The 16187-nt window shown below is 36.9% G+C and overlaps 4 protein-coding genes across 4 annotated transcripts in view; 1 reads left to right on the top strand and 3 right to left on the bottom strand.

Moving 5' to 3' along the window:
• LOC110379891 (probable DNA mismatch repair protein Msh6) overlaps positions 1 to 663 on the bottom strand; it is a 98997-nt gene extending 98334 nt beyond the window's left edge. Inside the window, 2 exon segments of the mRNA XM_064040781.1 lie at positions 160 to 306; positions 395 to 663. Coding sequence (XP_063896851.1) covers positions 160 to 306; positions 395 to 551 — 304 coding nt within the window. The 5' untranslated portion in view covers positions 552 to 663.
• A 2175-nt stretch (positions 664 to 2838) lies between these two features.
• On the bottom strand, positions 2839 to 7904 carry LOC110377210 (mannose-1-phosphate guanyltransferase beta). Its single transcript, XM_064040738.1, has 6 exons — positions 7504 to 7904; positions 7115 to 7357; positions 6429 to 6558; positions 6012 to 6173; positions 5602 to 5766; positions 2839 to 4038 (listed from the first exon to the last, which is right to left on the bottom strand). Exons 1-6 carry the CDS (start codon positions 7675 to 7677, stop codon positions 3803 to 3805), a joined length of 1110 nt encoding a protein of 369 aa, XP_063896808.1. The 5' UTR covers positions 7678 to 7904; the 3' UTR covers positions 2839 to 3802.
• Positions 7905 to 8039: 135 nt separating this feature from the next.
• LOC110377215 (succinate--CoA ligase [ADP/GDP-forming] subunit alpha, mitochondrial) lies at positions 8040 to 12481 on the top strand. Its single transcript, XM_049837783.2, has 5 exons — positions 8040 to 8203; positions 9264 to 9631; positions 10014 to 10211; positions 10508 to 10687; positions 11803 to 12481. Exons 1-5 carry the CDS (start codon positions 8167 to 8169, stop codon positions 12016 to 12018), a joined length of 999 nt encoding a protein of 332 aa, XP_049693740.1. The 5' UTR covers positions 8040 to 8166; the 3' UTR covers positions 12019 to 12481.
• A 314-nt stretch (positions 12482 to 12795) lies between these two features.
• Positions 12796 to 16044, bottom strand: LOC110377204 (probable ATP-dependent RNA helicase DDX43). The gene has a single exon (XM_021335991.3). The coding sequence runs from the start codon at positions 15714 to 15716 to the stop codon at positions 13662 to 13664; it is 2055 nt and encodes a 684-aa protein (XP_021191666.3). The 5' UTR covers positions 15717 to 16044; the 3' UTR covers positions 12796 to 13661.
• Between the last annotated feature and the right edge of the window lie 143 nt (positions 16045 to 16187).

Genomic DNA, 16187 nt, shown 5'->3' with positions numbered 1-16187 from the left:
TTGCATACAGCGAAAAGAACCTAACTATTTAAATATAAACAGGTCATTTGGTCACCTTATGGCAGGTATATGTATATTTACCGGTATACCTTTTACCACTCGGTTGGTTAGCCCCATGGTAAGTTTGTTTTGTAAAATGTGAATTACTTTGTAACCCACCTTGGTTCTCCACATCGGAATCATCAGAGTCCACCGGGTTGAGCCGGATTCTCTTCCTGCGTTTGGGAGCAATGGGCACCTCATCCTCACTGTCGCTGTTTCTTTTAACCTCAGGGGATGGTGTAGCTTGTCTTTCACGCTTTTTCTCTGTTAAAACAATGATTTTGTGTAACTATTAACAGTTCATGATATAAAACAGTTAAATGCTTGTACTGCTATTATGTTATGTACTTACTTTCAACCTTTTCTTTGTCACCGTTTTGAACCGAAGAGTTTACTTTCGGACTTTTAGCAACCTCAACCTCTGATTTTACCTTCTTATTCGTAGGCGGTGTTTTAGTAAAATAATTGAATAGGGTGTTTGAAGCACCTACACTGTTACGTTTCGACATTTTGTGTTATTTTACTGAAAAATCATTCTTTTAATTCAACAAAACAACAAAAGATTTTACGTTTTGGCGCAAAATCCAAGGCCCGCTTATGACAGTGACACTCGTCGGCTGTCAAGTTGACATTCGGTCTTTCTTGTCTATGATATAAGAATTTTTGCACTAGCCACACTCTTGTAATTTAGTCGATTATTGGATTGAGTGGGAGCACTCTAAGGATCGAGAGGTGTGGAAACAAAATGGGGAGGCCTTTGCCCAGCAGTGGGACCATAAGGGCTAAGAAAAAAAAAAAAATTGGACTACTTGGTTGTGTCCAATAGGTATTCAATGCGATATTGCGATGGCGAATCAACGGTGACGGTGGCAGCGGCAGCGGCTGAGGGTGGTGATCGGTAGTCTGTCACCCCAGTTCCTGGAGGGAGCCTTAACTGATTCATATTGCAGTTTGCTCTCGTTCCACCATCAGACAAACAAAAAAAAGGTACTACTATTGCCACCGAGTAAACAGTTTTTAGATACAAAAATTATAAGCATCAACATCATCGCCCCAGTACTAGGCAAAGGCCTCCTCTCACGTAGAAGGACCGAGCGTTAATCACCACCCTTGCGCAATGTGTGTTGGTGATTATAGAGGTCACCTCGAGATGTTTTCCTTCACTTTAATCCAACTTGGGTAAAACTTGGGTAACCAAGATAAGATATAATGCCCGTTTTCACCAACAATCTCTTAACGTTTCGCTAACTTAGTGTCACTTGATGAATGGATTTATTTACAAATAACTTTTTACAATATCATAATAATGAATATATTTACAACATACAACTAACTTATTACCCAATATATACACTTACTATAAATATAGTTTAAAAAGTGTCACTTAGAATAAGGGCTCCGCCAATAATAAAGGTTATAAGGGACACTTAAACTTTGGTGAAATCGAAATACGTATTAAGTGTTCCCTAAATGCTCTTAGGGGACCTCTAAATTAAGGTATTTATTGGTGAAAATGGGCAAAAGAAACTTTATAGAAACTTAGAAAAGTTGCATTTTTACTCAAATATTAATTTTAAAAACTAAAATTATAATAATAGCAAATTAAACGTGTGCGTTCGCGCAGCGGAATGTTGTTGAATTTAAAGATTTTAATTATGCAGATAATTAGTGTAAGACGTCCTATAATTGTGTATGGTAAATAAAAATTTGTGTATGCAGCCATTGTGGAGAAATTCACCAAAATCAGATTCCGCTGGGCGAACGTTGGCGAACGTTGTCCTGGCGGAACTTTTTTTAATCCATAGACTTTAGAAGAAAAGAGATGTGTCCGAAAATTAGTGTGTATTTGTGTATAATTGATTATGTATGAATGAAATCAGTGCATGCATAAACTTCGGAGAAATTCAAGTTTCCGCTACGCGAACGTTTGGCCATTAGCTAGTTTTCATATAAAGCGCTTACATAGAGAGCTGTAGATTTTTACATATGTTGTTTTGAATTTGTTTATATTTGTTTAAAAAACAGATTCAGAAAAAGTCGTAGGGTTTAAAAGATAAAAATATAAACGTAAAATACACTTATTTGGTCTTAGTTCTTAAAGTATGCTTAGTGGCATTATTATTGAAAAAATATTTTTCATTCAAGAAATGCAATTGTTTTATTTTTTCCTAACGCTTGTTTACGCAACTGTACCATTTTAATAAATATACTAACCTTCCAAGTTAAGAACGTTGCTTAGACATATGGCACGGCCGCTTTTTTGTAGCTATCCGAACTTGGTCGGATTATGTAGGGTTTCGATGCTCCCTCAGTATTATAATTGTCTTTCTTTAATTACTGAATTTAATGACATGAAATTTTGCAAGTGAATAGTTGAACGATTAAACTAATTATTGGCATACATTTTACCATGCAATTCCTTAAGAACGTCGTGATATTCGACTGCTTTGTAAACAGTGATCTGTTCATGGTAAAATATCCTATAACTTTTTAATTACTAACGGAACATCATTGAACTCAATCAATCATCAATTATACACAAATACACACTAATTTTCGGACACATCTCTTTTCTTCTAAAGTCTATGGATTAAAAAAAGTTCCGCCAGGACAACGTTCGCCAACGTTCGCCCAGCGGAATTTGTTTTTGGTGAATTTCTCCACAATGGCTGCATACACAAATTTTTATTTACCATACACAATTATAGGACGTCTTACACTAATTATCTGCATAATTAAAATCTTTAAATTCAACAACATTCCGCTGCGCGAACGCACACAAATTAAACAACTCCAAAATATTCAATTACTATTGTATTGTGTTGCCTTATTTTTATTGTGATGTACATAGGTAGTTATAAAGTATTTATTATCATCTAACTTCACAAAATAGTTTACACTGACATCAAACCTTAATCTAATTTTGGTGTAAAATGGCAGTACATTACATTGTACGCTGTAGTAAGACGGCTTAAAGTTAATGTAAATCGTACGTTTTATAGACATGTTTACAGATTTCAAAGCTCTCAGTTTTACCACTTATGGGAAGAACATTCTGGTAAATAGTTCCTAGCTATCCACGTGTGATGAAAAATACCTGGTTAGTGGGTACTTGAGTGCTCTGAAAACTGATCGCGTGAAAGGAATGTTTCTATTTATAATGATTAAAAAATAATTTCATTTACAAATTACAAAATAAAAATAGATATATTCTTTGAAGTTTACAAACAATATTTTTATCATTTACAGCAGAATAACAAAATAAAATGAAAATCAATTTATAAAACAAAATAATCAAAACTACCACTTTAGGTACGTATTACAAAATAATTAACATAGTACAGATTATTCAGAATATAAAATCTATTTTGTTTTTTTTTACAAATAAGTTCTATTTTATACCACTATGTTATGTAAATAATTTGTAAAACAGCAGATAAGAGACTTTTTGGTCGGTGCTTATGTCACCAAAATTTTAAAATAATTATAATGTCAAATATTCTAATTATTGTGATAGTTGTTTTTTGTACTTTTTGATTAAGAGATTTGATAAGCAAGTACATTATCGAATACGGATTTAGTGACATAACCCATAGGTAAAACGTCAGTCGATGACTAAAGAAGGAACTGATTTCACTTACCGACCAGTTGAGTCATCCGTATCAAGTGATATAATCATGATAACTGGCTGCCGAACACTTATTTTTACAATTATATTTAAAAACTAGCCCCAACTACGAAGAAGTTCCACTCAGTCTTTTTACATAATGATCTGTGGTTCAGGCACGGACAGTGCGATGGACTTGTGCGGTAACACTTGGCCCCCGTTCACGTACAGTTCGTCCTTGACTATGACATCTTCGCCAAGGACCGTGCAGTTCTCCATGCGGACCCAGCGGCCCACTACGGAGCGCCAGCCCACGATGCACCCGTCCAGCCAGGCGTGCTGGCGAACGCAGGCCCCTCGGAGAATTGTGCTGCGTTTGATACACGCTCCTGAAAAAAATGATAATCATTGTTATAAATCCTATAACATTCACCACCTGTATTTTTCTGTTTTTAACCCCCGACGCAAAAACGACGGGGTGTTTTTGCGTCGATGCCCAAGTATCGTATACCTTTGGTAGTAGCACTGCCTTTCAAGGCTTTACTAAGGGCAATAATTGGACCACCTTGAAGAGGTTTTTAGATAGGCAAGCATCAACAGTTGTACTCCAAGATCGAGCATTGGAATCGGGTGAATCGGGAATTCCATGTAACGTCATATTATATTTATAGATTGTACTAAAACTTGAATTTACAAGTGGCGAAAAATGTTTGATGCCCTCAATGTTTTCACTCAAAGCCGGTACGAGTCTCAAGTGCCAATAGACATAATTATTTTAAAGCATACATTGCGACTGACGATTGAAAACAATTTCAGTGCTGTTACAAATTCTTTTTGTACTTTGAAACGAAAGTTTCATTGTAACCTCTTCCAGACCTCGGGACTATAGAGTCCCGGATTTTTGGGAGGCGAACGTGGGGCCGAAGCCAACACGCTGAAGCCCTTTTGAGACAACTTTAATGAAATGGTGACACAAAACCGACGATTATCCCTGTATACACTATAGAAATGTACCCAAGGAAGGACAATCCCCGGTTCTGTGCTAAACTATTGCTAACTATGGATGAAAACTACTTGGGCTATTGTGATGGGATGCTAATGGACTAGGAATGGGGAAACTACGGGAACTATGGCACCTGCCGATGACAATGTATTAAATACATGTTAAAATGGCAGGTGGAGACTCGCCAACTCACTTACTGGGCCCCCGGGAATCAGTCACTGAAAAGCAACAAGAGGGCAACAGGGACATGAGCGGCTGAGAAGGGTGAGGATACCTCGGCGGACTTTAAACGCAGATCACGCGCTCCCTGTGGGTCCAGCATCACCGGCCCACTCGCCACTTACCACGAGGCACCTACCCTCCGAGCAGGACTAACCTTGCTCTAGCGATTCCACTCTGACCGGCCGATGAAGGCAAGTCATGCTTCACTCCGGCAAGCCGGAGATGGGGGACAGTATACTCTCCCTGGAGCAGTCGGATATATAGCCTCGCGGGTCGCTACTCCCCGTCATCCTATTATTTTCTCTCATTAAAAATAAAATATTAAGCTTATGTATTTTATTGTGCTGAGCACGTAAATTGTATAGTTGTTGGAACACAATGCAATATACTCTTTATAATTAAGAGGCATGTATAACATTTAGAAATTCGCACTTCCTCTTCATTCATATCATTATTATTTAAATGTTCAGTTTCCTTTATTACAGCACAGCTGAGTACATTGTCGCACCCACTCAGCCAACCAATGGCAAGCGCTCACGTGTAAAACATTCAACGACACGATAACTATACCTACTACATATAATTACTTATGCACGACAATCATGCAATACAGATAGCACATATCTTTACAACTATAAATAATGATGGTATAATCACTTGACGGATGTCAATAAAACCGGATAACCACGATTTTGATAAAAAAAAAAACTAAGTTAAATGTTCTTACCATCTTCTATAACGACGTCTGGGCCGATGGTAACGTTGGGTCCTATCCTGCAGCCCTTGCCGATAGTAGCTGTGGGGTCAATCAGGACATTGCCAACCACACCAGTGCCGTCATGTAACATGTTCGAATTCTTCTGCCGTAGGCTTGTTAGATATAGACACATTCCTGAAATAAATTCATTCATACACTGTTAATTTAAATGTATGTCTGTCTCCACCGCTAACACTCTAGCTGACTATCAAAAAGGTCTAGTGGTTGCAAATACCGTGCAAGCGGTCATAGATTCGATTCGCTATGTAGGTTTTAGGAAACTGTCTACTATAATTATTTTAATTCAAAAATATGTAACAGTGTTTTTGATATGCTTACAAATAAAAGAATACCTACAATAAATAGCGAATACTTCTTACCTGTTAAAAAGTCTTTGGGTTGTCCCACATCCATCCAGAAGCCCTGCAGCTCCATGGCAAATAGCTGCCCATCAGTAGCCATGAATGGGAAAACCTCCTTTTCAATCGACATGGGTCTTAGTTCTATTCTACTTAATACCGAAGGATTTAATATGTACATTCCTGGGGAAGAAAATAAAATCATATAGCACAACTTTTTTAATGAGTTTAAAATAATAGAAATAGAGATGCTATATTTACTCTTATCAGGTGTAATTAAAGTTACATAAGAAGTACCTGTTTCATAAATGAATCACTATTATTTGCTTTGAAATGAATGTGTCATTGGTCACTCTTCACCTGTACATGTACTGAATCATTTTTTTTACAATAATCACGTATGCCATAATTCGTCTAATACCAAAACAACTTACTTACCAGCATTAATTTTATTTGATATAAACTCCTGTGGCTTTTCAACGAAACTTTCGATCTGACCGCCCTCTTTGTAAACAACAACTCCATACTTTGATGGTTCTTCTACTTTGGTCACAACTATAGTTCCTTCCTGAAATAACATGTAACAAATAAGTGATATTATAGGACTATGCAGTAATATTTTAACACATTCTGAGTGAGCAACGGGTTATGGTCATCCTGGACAGCAGATCAAAAAAGCTGTACCAATCAAGTTTATAAACGAACAGGTAAAAACCCATATGTATGTATTGAAATCATACATACATATAGTTTCACTTAAAAGCAAACTACAATATGTGTAATCTAGTTCAGCAAACAAGATAAGTGTTAAGTGTTATCTATTAGGAAAACAATTATCAGAAAAGTGAATGTACTATATTTTCCACATATTTTACTACTTTTGCTACAGACTAGCTGAATGTATTAAAATTAGGCAACAGGAAAATTTGATACACTGAATAATATAAGGAAATATAACTGCAAATTCCTTCACTTTAAAAATTCCCATTTTTTGTTCTTACTGTTACTTAATTTTCATCACAAGAATATTATGAGTTTTTGAGTCCTTGTAGTTTAAACATATAATTATTTTCTAGCTACAAAGATTATAAAAAAAATATTATGATCGTGTAAAAAATAAATACCTTTCCATGACTCCTGTGGAATTTGGCAAGTTCTTTGAATGGGAAGTCGCATATGACATCAGAATTTAGTACAAAGAAAGGCTCAGGGCTAGCACTTAGAAGTTCACGAGCCAATGCAAGAGGTCCCGCTGTGCCCAAAGGTTCAGTTTCATGGGAGAATGTGAGAGACACACCAAGTTTGGAGACCTGCTCTGTCAACTCTTTTTCCATATCCTCTGCACGATATGACACTGCCAGTATGACCTGCAATTTTGTACAAAATAAATTATAACAGGCCTTATTTATATTACACAATTTGGTCAGTGGGTTTTCTGAGGACTTTTCTGAGTTTTGATAATGATTTTTTTTTTTTGTATATGCTAAAGCTTTTTTTAATAAAATAAACATACCTGTGTGACTCCAGCTTCAACCAAGGCCTCAATTTGATGCAACAAAATAGGTTTGTTGGCAAACTCGACAAGTGGCTTTGGTCTACTTAAAGTAAGGGGTCTTAAACGAGTCCCATAGCCACCCACAAGAATGAGGGCTCGAATTTCACCCAGTTTCTTATCAGACCCACACATTTTCGGTATTATTTCGATGTTACGATTGACAACAATGCAAAGCGAGCCGGACCTCAATTATTATGATAACAGTTTGAACCTTATCAACACGGAGATCACATCAATAGTAAAAGTGGAGTTCGTTTATTTACACTGACTTAATTCAAGTTATGACTGAATTTGAATTATATTACAGTTTTATGTAAATCCTTGCAAAACAAAAAGCTAATTACACGTCATATCTTTTCGAATAAACAAATTACCACAGATTACACAGAAAACTTTAGCATTCTACAGAATATAACTATAATCAATGAAAACCATAAGCAATTAGTCGATTATTGTATGTCATATTGTTAAATTCCACTTGTAACACTGGAAATTATTTGTCAGTTACGTAATGGCTGATGAGATTATAAGAACCATCTGTCAGTCATCGTTAGTGTCATTTAGCTAAATTATTTGAATTCTGGACTCCTTCCTTTTTTCCAAATAATAATCTGCTGTAAAATGGCTGTGCCGATCCGGAATTTATCACGGTTTAAAGGTTAGAATCTGTTTTATCCATCGGTAAATTTCTGCTTCAGAATATTCATGATAAGGATAGTTGAGCACCGCAGCACGTCACGTCAACTTTTTTTTTACTATTAACCTACGATGTTAACCTTGCTATTCAATTAGCACCTGACTAAAATATACTATTAAAACCTAGATAAATTAATAGAAAGTAATTAAAGCCAACAGATGTTGTATTCTGTGAACTTTCAATGTCGTACTCATTAAGCCGAATAGAATGTAACCGAGACCTTCGTCTAAAAATACTATCAATGTCGCCGCTAGCGATAAATTTCGGCGAATATCTTGTTATATAAACTCTAATTTGTACTGAGATTGTCCACTCCCTTCATGCTTTTCTTAATTTGTGAAGCTTCAGTCAATAATGAACAAATTGCAATGAATCAATATGACCTTTGATCAAACATGAACCTATATATTGTATAGTTGACTTGTCAGATTAGCTTATCTGTTTATTTTTATTTTTTTGTCATATTTTTAAAACAATAGTCACTATCTATAAAATTTCATAATGCTCACACAAAATATAAATAATTTTATTTGACCTATTCCTTGTTTTTTCCTTTTTTTGTAGTAAATGTGTGTTGAAAATAAATTGGAAAATCTTCATGGATACTACTACAGAAATAATTTATATTCATACAATAGAAATAAAGCAATTTGATGCAATATGACCTAAAATCTAATATAAACTTTAAACAGGTTTTAGTATGTTTTTCAATTTCTTGTCTAGTTAGAATCTTATCAGTATTTGTCTTTTCTCAATGCAATCAAAAAACTTTCATTCAATCTTCATATCATATATTTTTACTGCATTGACCCCACCCATGTTATGTAAATTTACCTACTAGCAGGATTTGTTCCTGTAGTAGGTTAAACTATTTTCCAAAATCATTCTCATCCAGGTATCATTCAGTTCTAGATTAGTTTGAATTAAAACGTAAGTAAAAATGCTTAAATCATACATAAAAAGAACCACTAAGTTAACTTCCATAGAATAAATTAAGTAACAAAATATTTTTCTGTTTCAGATGTGTTGAAGCTAGGGTCTGTCTCAGTCAGATACTCATCAGAATATGCCAGCACAAACACTAATTTACTGCTGACCAAAGACACTAAAGTCATCATACAGGGATTCACCGGCAAGCAGGGTACATTCCATGCTCAACAAGCAATCGAATATGGCACAAACATTGTTGGTGGAGTATCTCCTAAGAAGGCCGGCAAAGAACATCTGGGCAAACCAGTGTTTGGAACGGTGAAGGAAGCCATGGCTGCAACTGGTGCTACCGCTACTGCTATCTATGTACCTCAGGGAGGATCTGCTCAAGCAGTGTTGGAAGCCATTGAAGCGGAAATGCCCCTCATTGTCTGCATCACTGAGGGTATTCCCCAGCATGTAAGGTTTTCGGTTATTTTATTTTTACATGTCTTTCCCCAACTATCTTAGTGTGTTTTACATAGAGAGACTGCCTATCTATCCCAACTCAATGCAGTTACCTGGGCAACCTGACACCCTTTGATAAAACTGGTAGTCAGGCTTTCTCGCTTCTGAACTGCCTTACATTTATACATATGTATAGTGCATTCAGTCAATAGTGTAGCAAAAAATGAAGTGATAAGCCTAATACCTTATTGTTGACGATTATCATGCATAAAGAAATGACTGAAATCATAGACACTGCACGTTCCAAACTCCTCTTTTATTTCAAATCTATATTCATTCGAAATCAATATTGCAATCTAGGTTATACCAAAAAATTTAATGAATGTTATTACAGGACATGGTGCGCGTGAAACACGCACTTTTAAGGCAGAACAAGTCCCGTCTATTGGGCCCCAACTGCCCAGGCATCATCTGTCCGCCTGCTAACTGCAAGATCGGTATCATGCCCGCATCCATCCACAAGCCTGGGTGCATTGGTGTAGTGTCCCGATCAGGCACCCTAACTTATGAAGCTGTCCAACAGACCACTGAGGTAAGTTTGAGTATTTATAGTTTTAGCACATGTAAAGAAAATAGGTTTTATTTCATTTTCTTCCTTTTTTGTTTGACGTGCTTGCACGTAGAACATCATAACTGTAAACATTGAACCCCAGAATTAGGTCCCATCAAAGTCCATTTTCAAAAGGATGTTCAATACCCTACATTGGTAGTAGTTAAGGACTACAATTTGCATAGTGATAGATCTTATGAGGCGGTAATTTATTTATTTAGACACATTTTTTTTTGTTGTGGATTGTTTCATTTATTCTTTTCCATTTTACTTTTCAGCAAGGGCTGGGCCAGACCCTTTGCGTTGGTATTGGAGGTGATCCATTCAACGGTACCAACTTCATCGACTGCCTAGATCTCTTCCTGAAGGATGACAACACAAAGGGCATTGTGCTCATCGGTGAAATTGGTGGCAACGCTGAGGAACAAGCAGCTGAGTTCCTCATTGAACGCAACACAGTAAGTATCAAAAAATTCATAAAAATATATTTTCTATTTCGCTCTCTAAAATATATGCTTGATACTAATATACAAGTAAAAACTAAAATATTTGCCTAACTACCTTCAATTTATTTATTTATTTAAATCTAATAGGCTCTCTTATTTTTCCCCTACAGAGTAAGGTAAGGTGTAAGATATTTTTATTATTTACGTAACGAGTATTATTTGCATTTTTTATCATGTTATTGTCACGAACACGACACGAACATAAATGTAGTTACATCACGTTATATCAACAAGTGACGTGAATCATGTTTTTAGATTGCGATCTTTTAGATTTCGGTAAAATCAGGGCCGGATCTAGGGGGGCTAAAAAATATGGGTGTGGCTCACGTCATAGTACCTACCTATCATATTAGAATGACATATTTACATTTTATCTTGAGGGAACACCCGATTGGAGTGCGCGGTGAATCCAGGCGCGGAATTATTAGCACTGGCATTTTTCACTTTTTGGCCCCCTCCCCTCCCCACCCTCAACAAAAACGTAGATCCATTGGGTAAAGTAATACATGGTCATAATCTCATGCTATTAAAACGTTCAATAGTGCAGACATCCGTACGTTAAAATCGATTTGTTCTCCTTTGAAACAATGAGCACTGCATTGATCATCAATTGTTATTGTTGTATGGTCGTTCACTACTAATTACCTCTTACCTCCATACATCTCTTGATTTGATTAACGACTTCGGCAACGATGTCCATACCCATATTCTTTGATAAGCGTTAACGAGAGTCCTCTAAATAGGTAGATTGAAGACGAAGATAGAAACTAGTTTTAGCTGGATACAATCAATGTACTTATGGATGTAGAGCATCTACTTAACTGCAGCATTACAATGTGTTCTTGCTCCATCAGATTCTTCTTTTCAATAGCAGAATGTATGAGCTATTTTAATTCGCAATCAACTATCGCAAATTTTTTAATTGAACCTACTTCTTTTTTAACACAAGGGACCGCGCATTCGTAATCGTTTTATCCTTTAGATACAGACCCCTAAAAAACAATATCTCGTTCTAAAAAAATAACTAAATTTCGTACGTTTTTAAAACTTTGTATTTCAAATTCCAGGGTCGCAATGCGAAGCCAGTGGTATCATTCATCGCTGGACTGACAGCCCCACCCGGCAGGCGGATGGGTCACGCTGGTGCCATCATTTCAGGCGGCAAGGGTGGCGCCATGGACAAAATAAAGGCTTTAGAAAAAGCTAACGTGCTCGTCAGCCGCTCCCCAGCTAAAATGGGTAGCATCCTCTTCAAAGAAATGAAACGATTACAGATCGTCTAAGCGACGCGTTAAGCATACATTCTCGTTGTTATTTGACGTTAATATGCATGATATTTACGTATGCGATGTATAGTCTTATAGTAATAACATGCTACTATTTATTTGCACTGTTGTCCCGTCAACAGTTTATTCAAGTTTACTTGCCGGGAAAAAAGGAAGGAAGACAGAATTAAGTGACACTGTCGATGATTACATTATTGTACCTACTTAAAGCTATAGTTAATTTTTGTTATATGTTCTGTAAAGCTGGTGGTTTAAGACACGAATCGTTATCCGAGCACCCACTCGTAGTATTAAGAACTCATATTAATGTTATAAGAGTTACCTTTGATTCGAACAAAATCGACTCTGCGGTAGTTAATAAAAATTATGAAATATATTCTAGAATTCCTATTCGTTACGCTTGGCGATGTTGTGTCTAACATATTGTGAACTCGAAATATATGCATACTATCCAACTAAATATTTCATTTTATTTCTAGAACAAATTAACTCTGAATCTACTGGACTAATAAAAAAAAAGTCACAAATGTGGTTATATCCCTGGTTAAGATAGGTTGCATTTTATATGGGCTAGAGAAGTAATTACCCCAGGAAACAAGTGAAACCTACAGAAACAGTTCTATTACACATAATACATACATGATACATTGTACGTATATGGCGCGAATGAGAGCCGTTTGTAGCATGCTGACGACACGCAGAGACGGCGAGGGATGTTGATTGCTCTTTTTATGATTTAACAAATTAGAGGGATAAAATATAATAAAACTTAAGTTTTGATCACATAAACCTTGTAATAAGAAATGGCAAAATAGACATCGACGACATATATCTAACATATCGTTAACATCAAATAGTTGTAAAACAGTAGTTCTACATTATTATGTATAATTACACCATAAATACGACACCTTTTGCTAGAATTAGCTTTTATAAGGAAAAGTACCTAGTACAAACTACGACATTTATTATAGACCGTGAATATATACTTTTCACTTTCTATCACAGCATGAAAGTCAAACTTAATACTAGTTTTAAATATTTTTAAACAATTAAGTTTTACTTTTCTTAACTTAAGTAACCCGTGTCTTGCACTTCGTACAAAGACAATTCACATAATATTAAAAAGGGTACAAGTAATAACGAAAAATTCACCAGTTTACTGAAACAACACGATTCAAGAGGAATCCCGAACTGCATTAAAAGAGTTATATTAGGTATAACCTACGTATAGGATAACATTATTGTGTAAACTATTTAGGTATTACATATCTACTGTTTTCACTAAAACATCGATTTTGACATAAACAGTTCTGATAATAGCCACAAACTACAAAATCACGTAACATAATACTGTTAAATAAATAGGCCACATCTCAAATCATGCCATCTTCGATTTGCTTAATATTAACTTGATGAGAAAATCTGAGAAAATATTATAAATACCGAAACTCAGCAATGACCTGGAATAGAGCGAAAAAACCTGTTTCAGCCTCTGTCCTAGAACCAGGTTAGCGTTGAGTTTCGGGACATCTGTATACATCTGCAAATTAATCCCGTATTTTTTTTTCAATATTAGTATTTTATGCCTTCATGAGTTGTTTCAGTTTTGGCAACTTATCTAGGATATCGTCACCAAATTACCAGCGATCTCTCCTCCCGCGACTCCCGCCGCCGCCGTATCCTCCACCGCCGCCGTATCCACCACCTCGTCCTCCGCGGCCACGACCTTGACCTTCTCCTCTCTCCTTGTCTCGACGTATTTTCATAGCTTCGAATCTAGAAGCCATTTGCTCCAGTTCTTCAGGTACTTCTTGATTTGCTTCCTCCAGGATTTTTATAAGTTCCCTAGCATTTCCCCAATCACCCCTTGCTATAAATGTTAGAGATATGCCTGTTTTTCCTGCACGCCCTGTCCTACCTACTCTGTGTACATACTCTTCGATGTGCCGTGGAAAATCTAAATTAATAACATGGGTAAGATCTTTTATGTCAATACCTCTAGATGCTACATCAGTTGCAACCAAAATATTGACAGTGCCATCCACCATTTCATTTAAAGCTGCCTCACGGTCAATCTGATCTCTATCTCCATGCAAAGATTGGCACTCTATGCCTTTTAGGGCTAATTCGGTGGTAATGTGTGTTGCTGTAGCTTTCTTGCCACAGAAAATGATAACTTTATCTGTTGGGTCCATATTACGTAGAAATTCAAACAATGCCTCCTCCTTCTCAGATTCTTCAACAAACATTATTTTCTGTGTGACAGTGTGCACTGCAGCAAGATCTAATGAGCCAACATTAACTTGTATGGGGTCCTTCATGTATGACTCAGCTAGACGACGTACACCTGGGGGCCATGTAGCTGAAGTCATTACCGTCTGCCGATCAGGCCTCACATCAAATAACGACTTCCTGATCTGTGGTTCAAAACCCATGTCTAACATCCTATCAGCCTCATCCAGAACAATGTAAGAGAAATTGATGATATTCAAGTGGCGAGCCATTACCAAATCATTAAGTCTGCCTGGAGTTGCTATGACAATGTCTACACCTTTAGCCACAACTTTTATTTGCTCCTTGCGGTCTCCTCCTCCATAAAGACAAACTGACTTGATACCTTTGTATTGGTACTTAGAGACTTCTTTGTCTATCTGTAATGCAAGCTCTCGAGTGGGTGCCATGATAAGTACAGTTGGGCCTTCCCTTTCCTCTCTTGGGATGGTCTGACCGTCTATATGTATGAGTGCTGGTAGAAGGAATGCCAAAGTTTTTCCTGTACCTGTTTGAGCTATACCAATCATATCCTCACCTCTAAGCAGAATGGGCCAAGCTTGGCTTTGTATGGGTGATGGTGTTTTAAAGTCTTGCTTGTATATTTCCTCCAAAATTTCAGGATACTCCTGAAATGCTTGTTCAAAAGTAAGCACTGGGTTGGGTATTGGGCGCAGACCTGGTTTGTCATCAAATGTTCGCTTCACCTGTATGTCAAAGTTAGCGAGCCTCCAGCGTGTCACCTCGGCTGCTGTCATAGCTGCTACAACTGGGTCTTCTTTGTAAAAATCCTTAATAATAGGAGGTAGCTTTTCATATCTACTTTGTTGGTGCTCATTATGGTATGCGTTGAGCTTTTCCCAATCAATTACCTGAACTCCGTCGTCAGAGGTTTTAAAAAACTCGGAGGTATGTCCACTGCTGTCACTAGTATTGTGAGATTCTTTTTCTTGAGGGGGTCTAAAATCCTCAATTAAATTATTAATCAATTCTTCTGCTTTTGAGATAGCTTCATCAGTTCCCGACAGAGTGATGTCGGCTTCATTGCCGCTAGAATCTCCGATTTTTATCCTGGCATCAGATTCGTATTGCAAGTCTTTGATTTTGACGCCGCCTTTGCCTATAATACGGCCAACTTTATTAGAAGGAACGTAAATAACTTTTTTGTTACCGGATTCTCGCTGTTGGTAGTCGCGACGGCCGGTCGCGCCTCCGCCGCTGGCACCATCACGGTCGTAGTTGCGTCGGAAATCACCGCCGCTATTATTCCCACGTTCCCTCCAATTAGTATCATTGTAGGAGCTTGATCCTCTGCCGCGAAAAGTTCTTCCACGATATTGCCGAGTTTGAGGCGCGGGTGCTGACGGTGCCGGTGTTACACCCGGTTCATTATTATCCCAATCATCTTCCCAGTCTGCCATTTTAATCTTATTAATTTGGCACCACTCACGACTATGATGTTTTCTTAGTTATGAAATACAACTTTTAAAACAAGCGAATCTTAGTTGCGAAGCTTTTTCAAAACAACGACCGCGTTTTTCCTCGAATGCGAATCGGCAACGTGAATGATTGATTGTCAAAATTTTACTTGCGATCGCACTTTTTCACTTAAAACGTTTCCAACTGTATAGTTTACAGTTTTATAAGGTTCTTGTAGTCGAAAGTACTAAAAACCTAAATTCTGATAGCACTTTAGTAGGACAGGCTACGTATTATTTTTTAAATTATCGATTTGAATTCATTTTATAAAATATTATGTTTTCACTTATTTCTCGGCCTCTTTGAGTGAAATGGAACGTTTTATAGTGAAGCACCACGTGGCGACTGTAATTGATCAAAAAAGAATAGTTACAAATACCTAATATCAGTAATATCTATAGCCGTTTTTTTAT

Source organism: Helicoverpa armigera, chromosome 23, assembly GCF_030705265.1.
Source record: "Helicoverpa armigera isolate CAAS_96S chromosome 23, ASM3070526v1, whole genome shotgun sequence".
NCBI lineage: Eukaryota > Metazoa > Arthropoda > Insecta > Lepidoptera > Noctuidae > Helicoverpa > Helicoverpa armigera.
The sequence above is the reverse complement of the archived record's forward strand: the minus strand, read 5'-3'. Positions and strand labels throughout refer to the sequence as shown.

What these genes read in the sequence shown, in the direction of transcription:
- LOC110377215 (XM_049837783.2), top strand. Translation starts at nt 8,167, where the DNA reads ATGGCTGTGCCGATCCGGAATTTATCACGGTTTAAAG. An exon ending in GAATTTATCACGGTTTAAAG is followed by an intron (nt 8,204 to 9,263) that starts GTTAGAATCTGT and finishes TTTCTGTTTCAG; the next exon opens with ATGTGTTGAAGCTAGGGTCT. An exon ending in TCCTCATTGAACGCAACACA is followed by an intron (nt 10,688 to 11,802) that starts GTAAGTATCAAA and finishes TTCAAATTCCAG; the next exon opens with GGTCGCAATGCGAAGCCAGT.
- LOC110377204 (XM_021335991.3), bottom strand. Translation starts at nt 15,716, where the DNA reads ATGGCAGACTGGGAAGATGATTGGGATAATAATGAACCGGGTGTAACA.
- LOC110377210 (XM_064040738.1), bottom strand. Translation starts at nt 7,677, where the DNA reads ATGTGTGGGTCTGATAAGAAACTGGGTGAAATTCGAGCCCTCATTCTT. An exon ending in TTGAAGCTGGAGTCACACAG is followed by an intron (nt 7,358 to 7,503) that starts GTATGTTTATTT and finishes ACAAAATTGCAG; the next exon opens with GTCATACTGGCAGTGTCATA. An exon ending in TCCACAGGAGTCATGGAAAG is followed by an intron (nt 6,559 to 7,114) that starts GTATTTATTTTT and finishes ATGTTATTTCAG; the next exon opens with GAAGGAACTATAGTTGTGAC.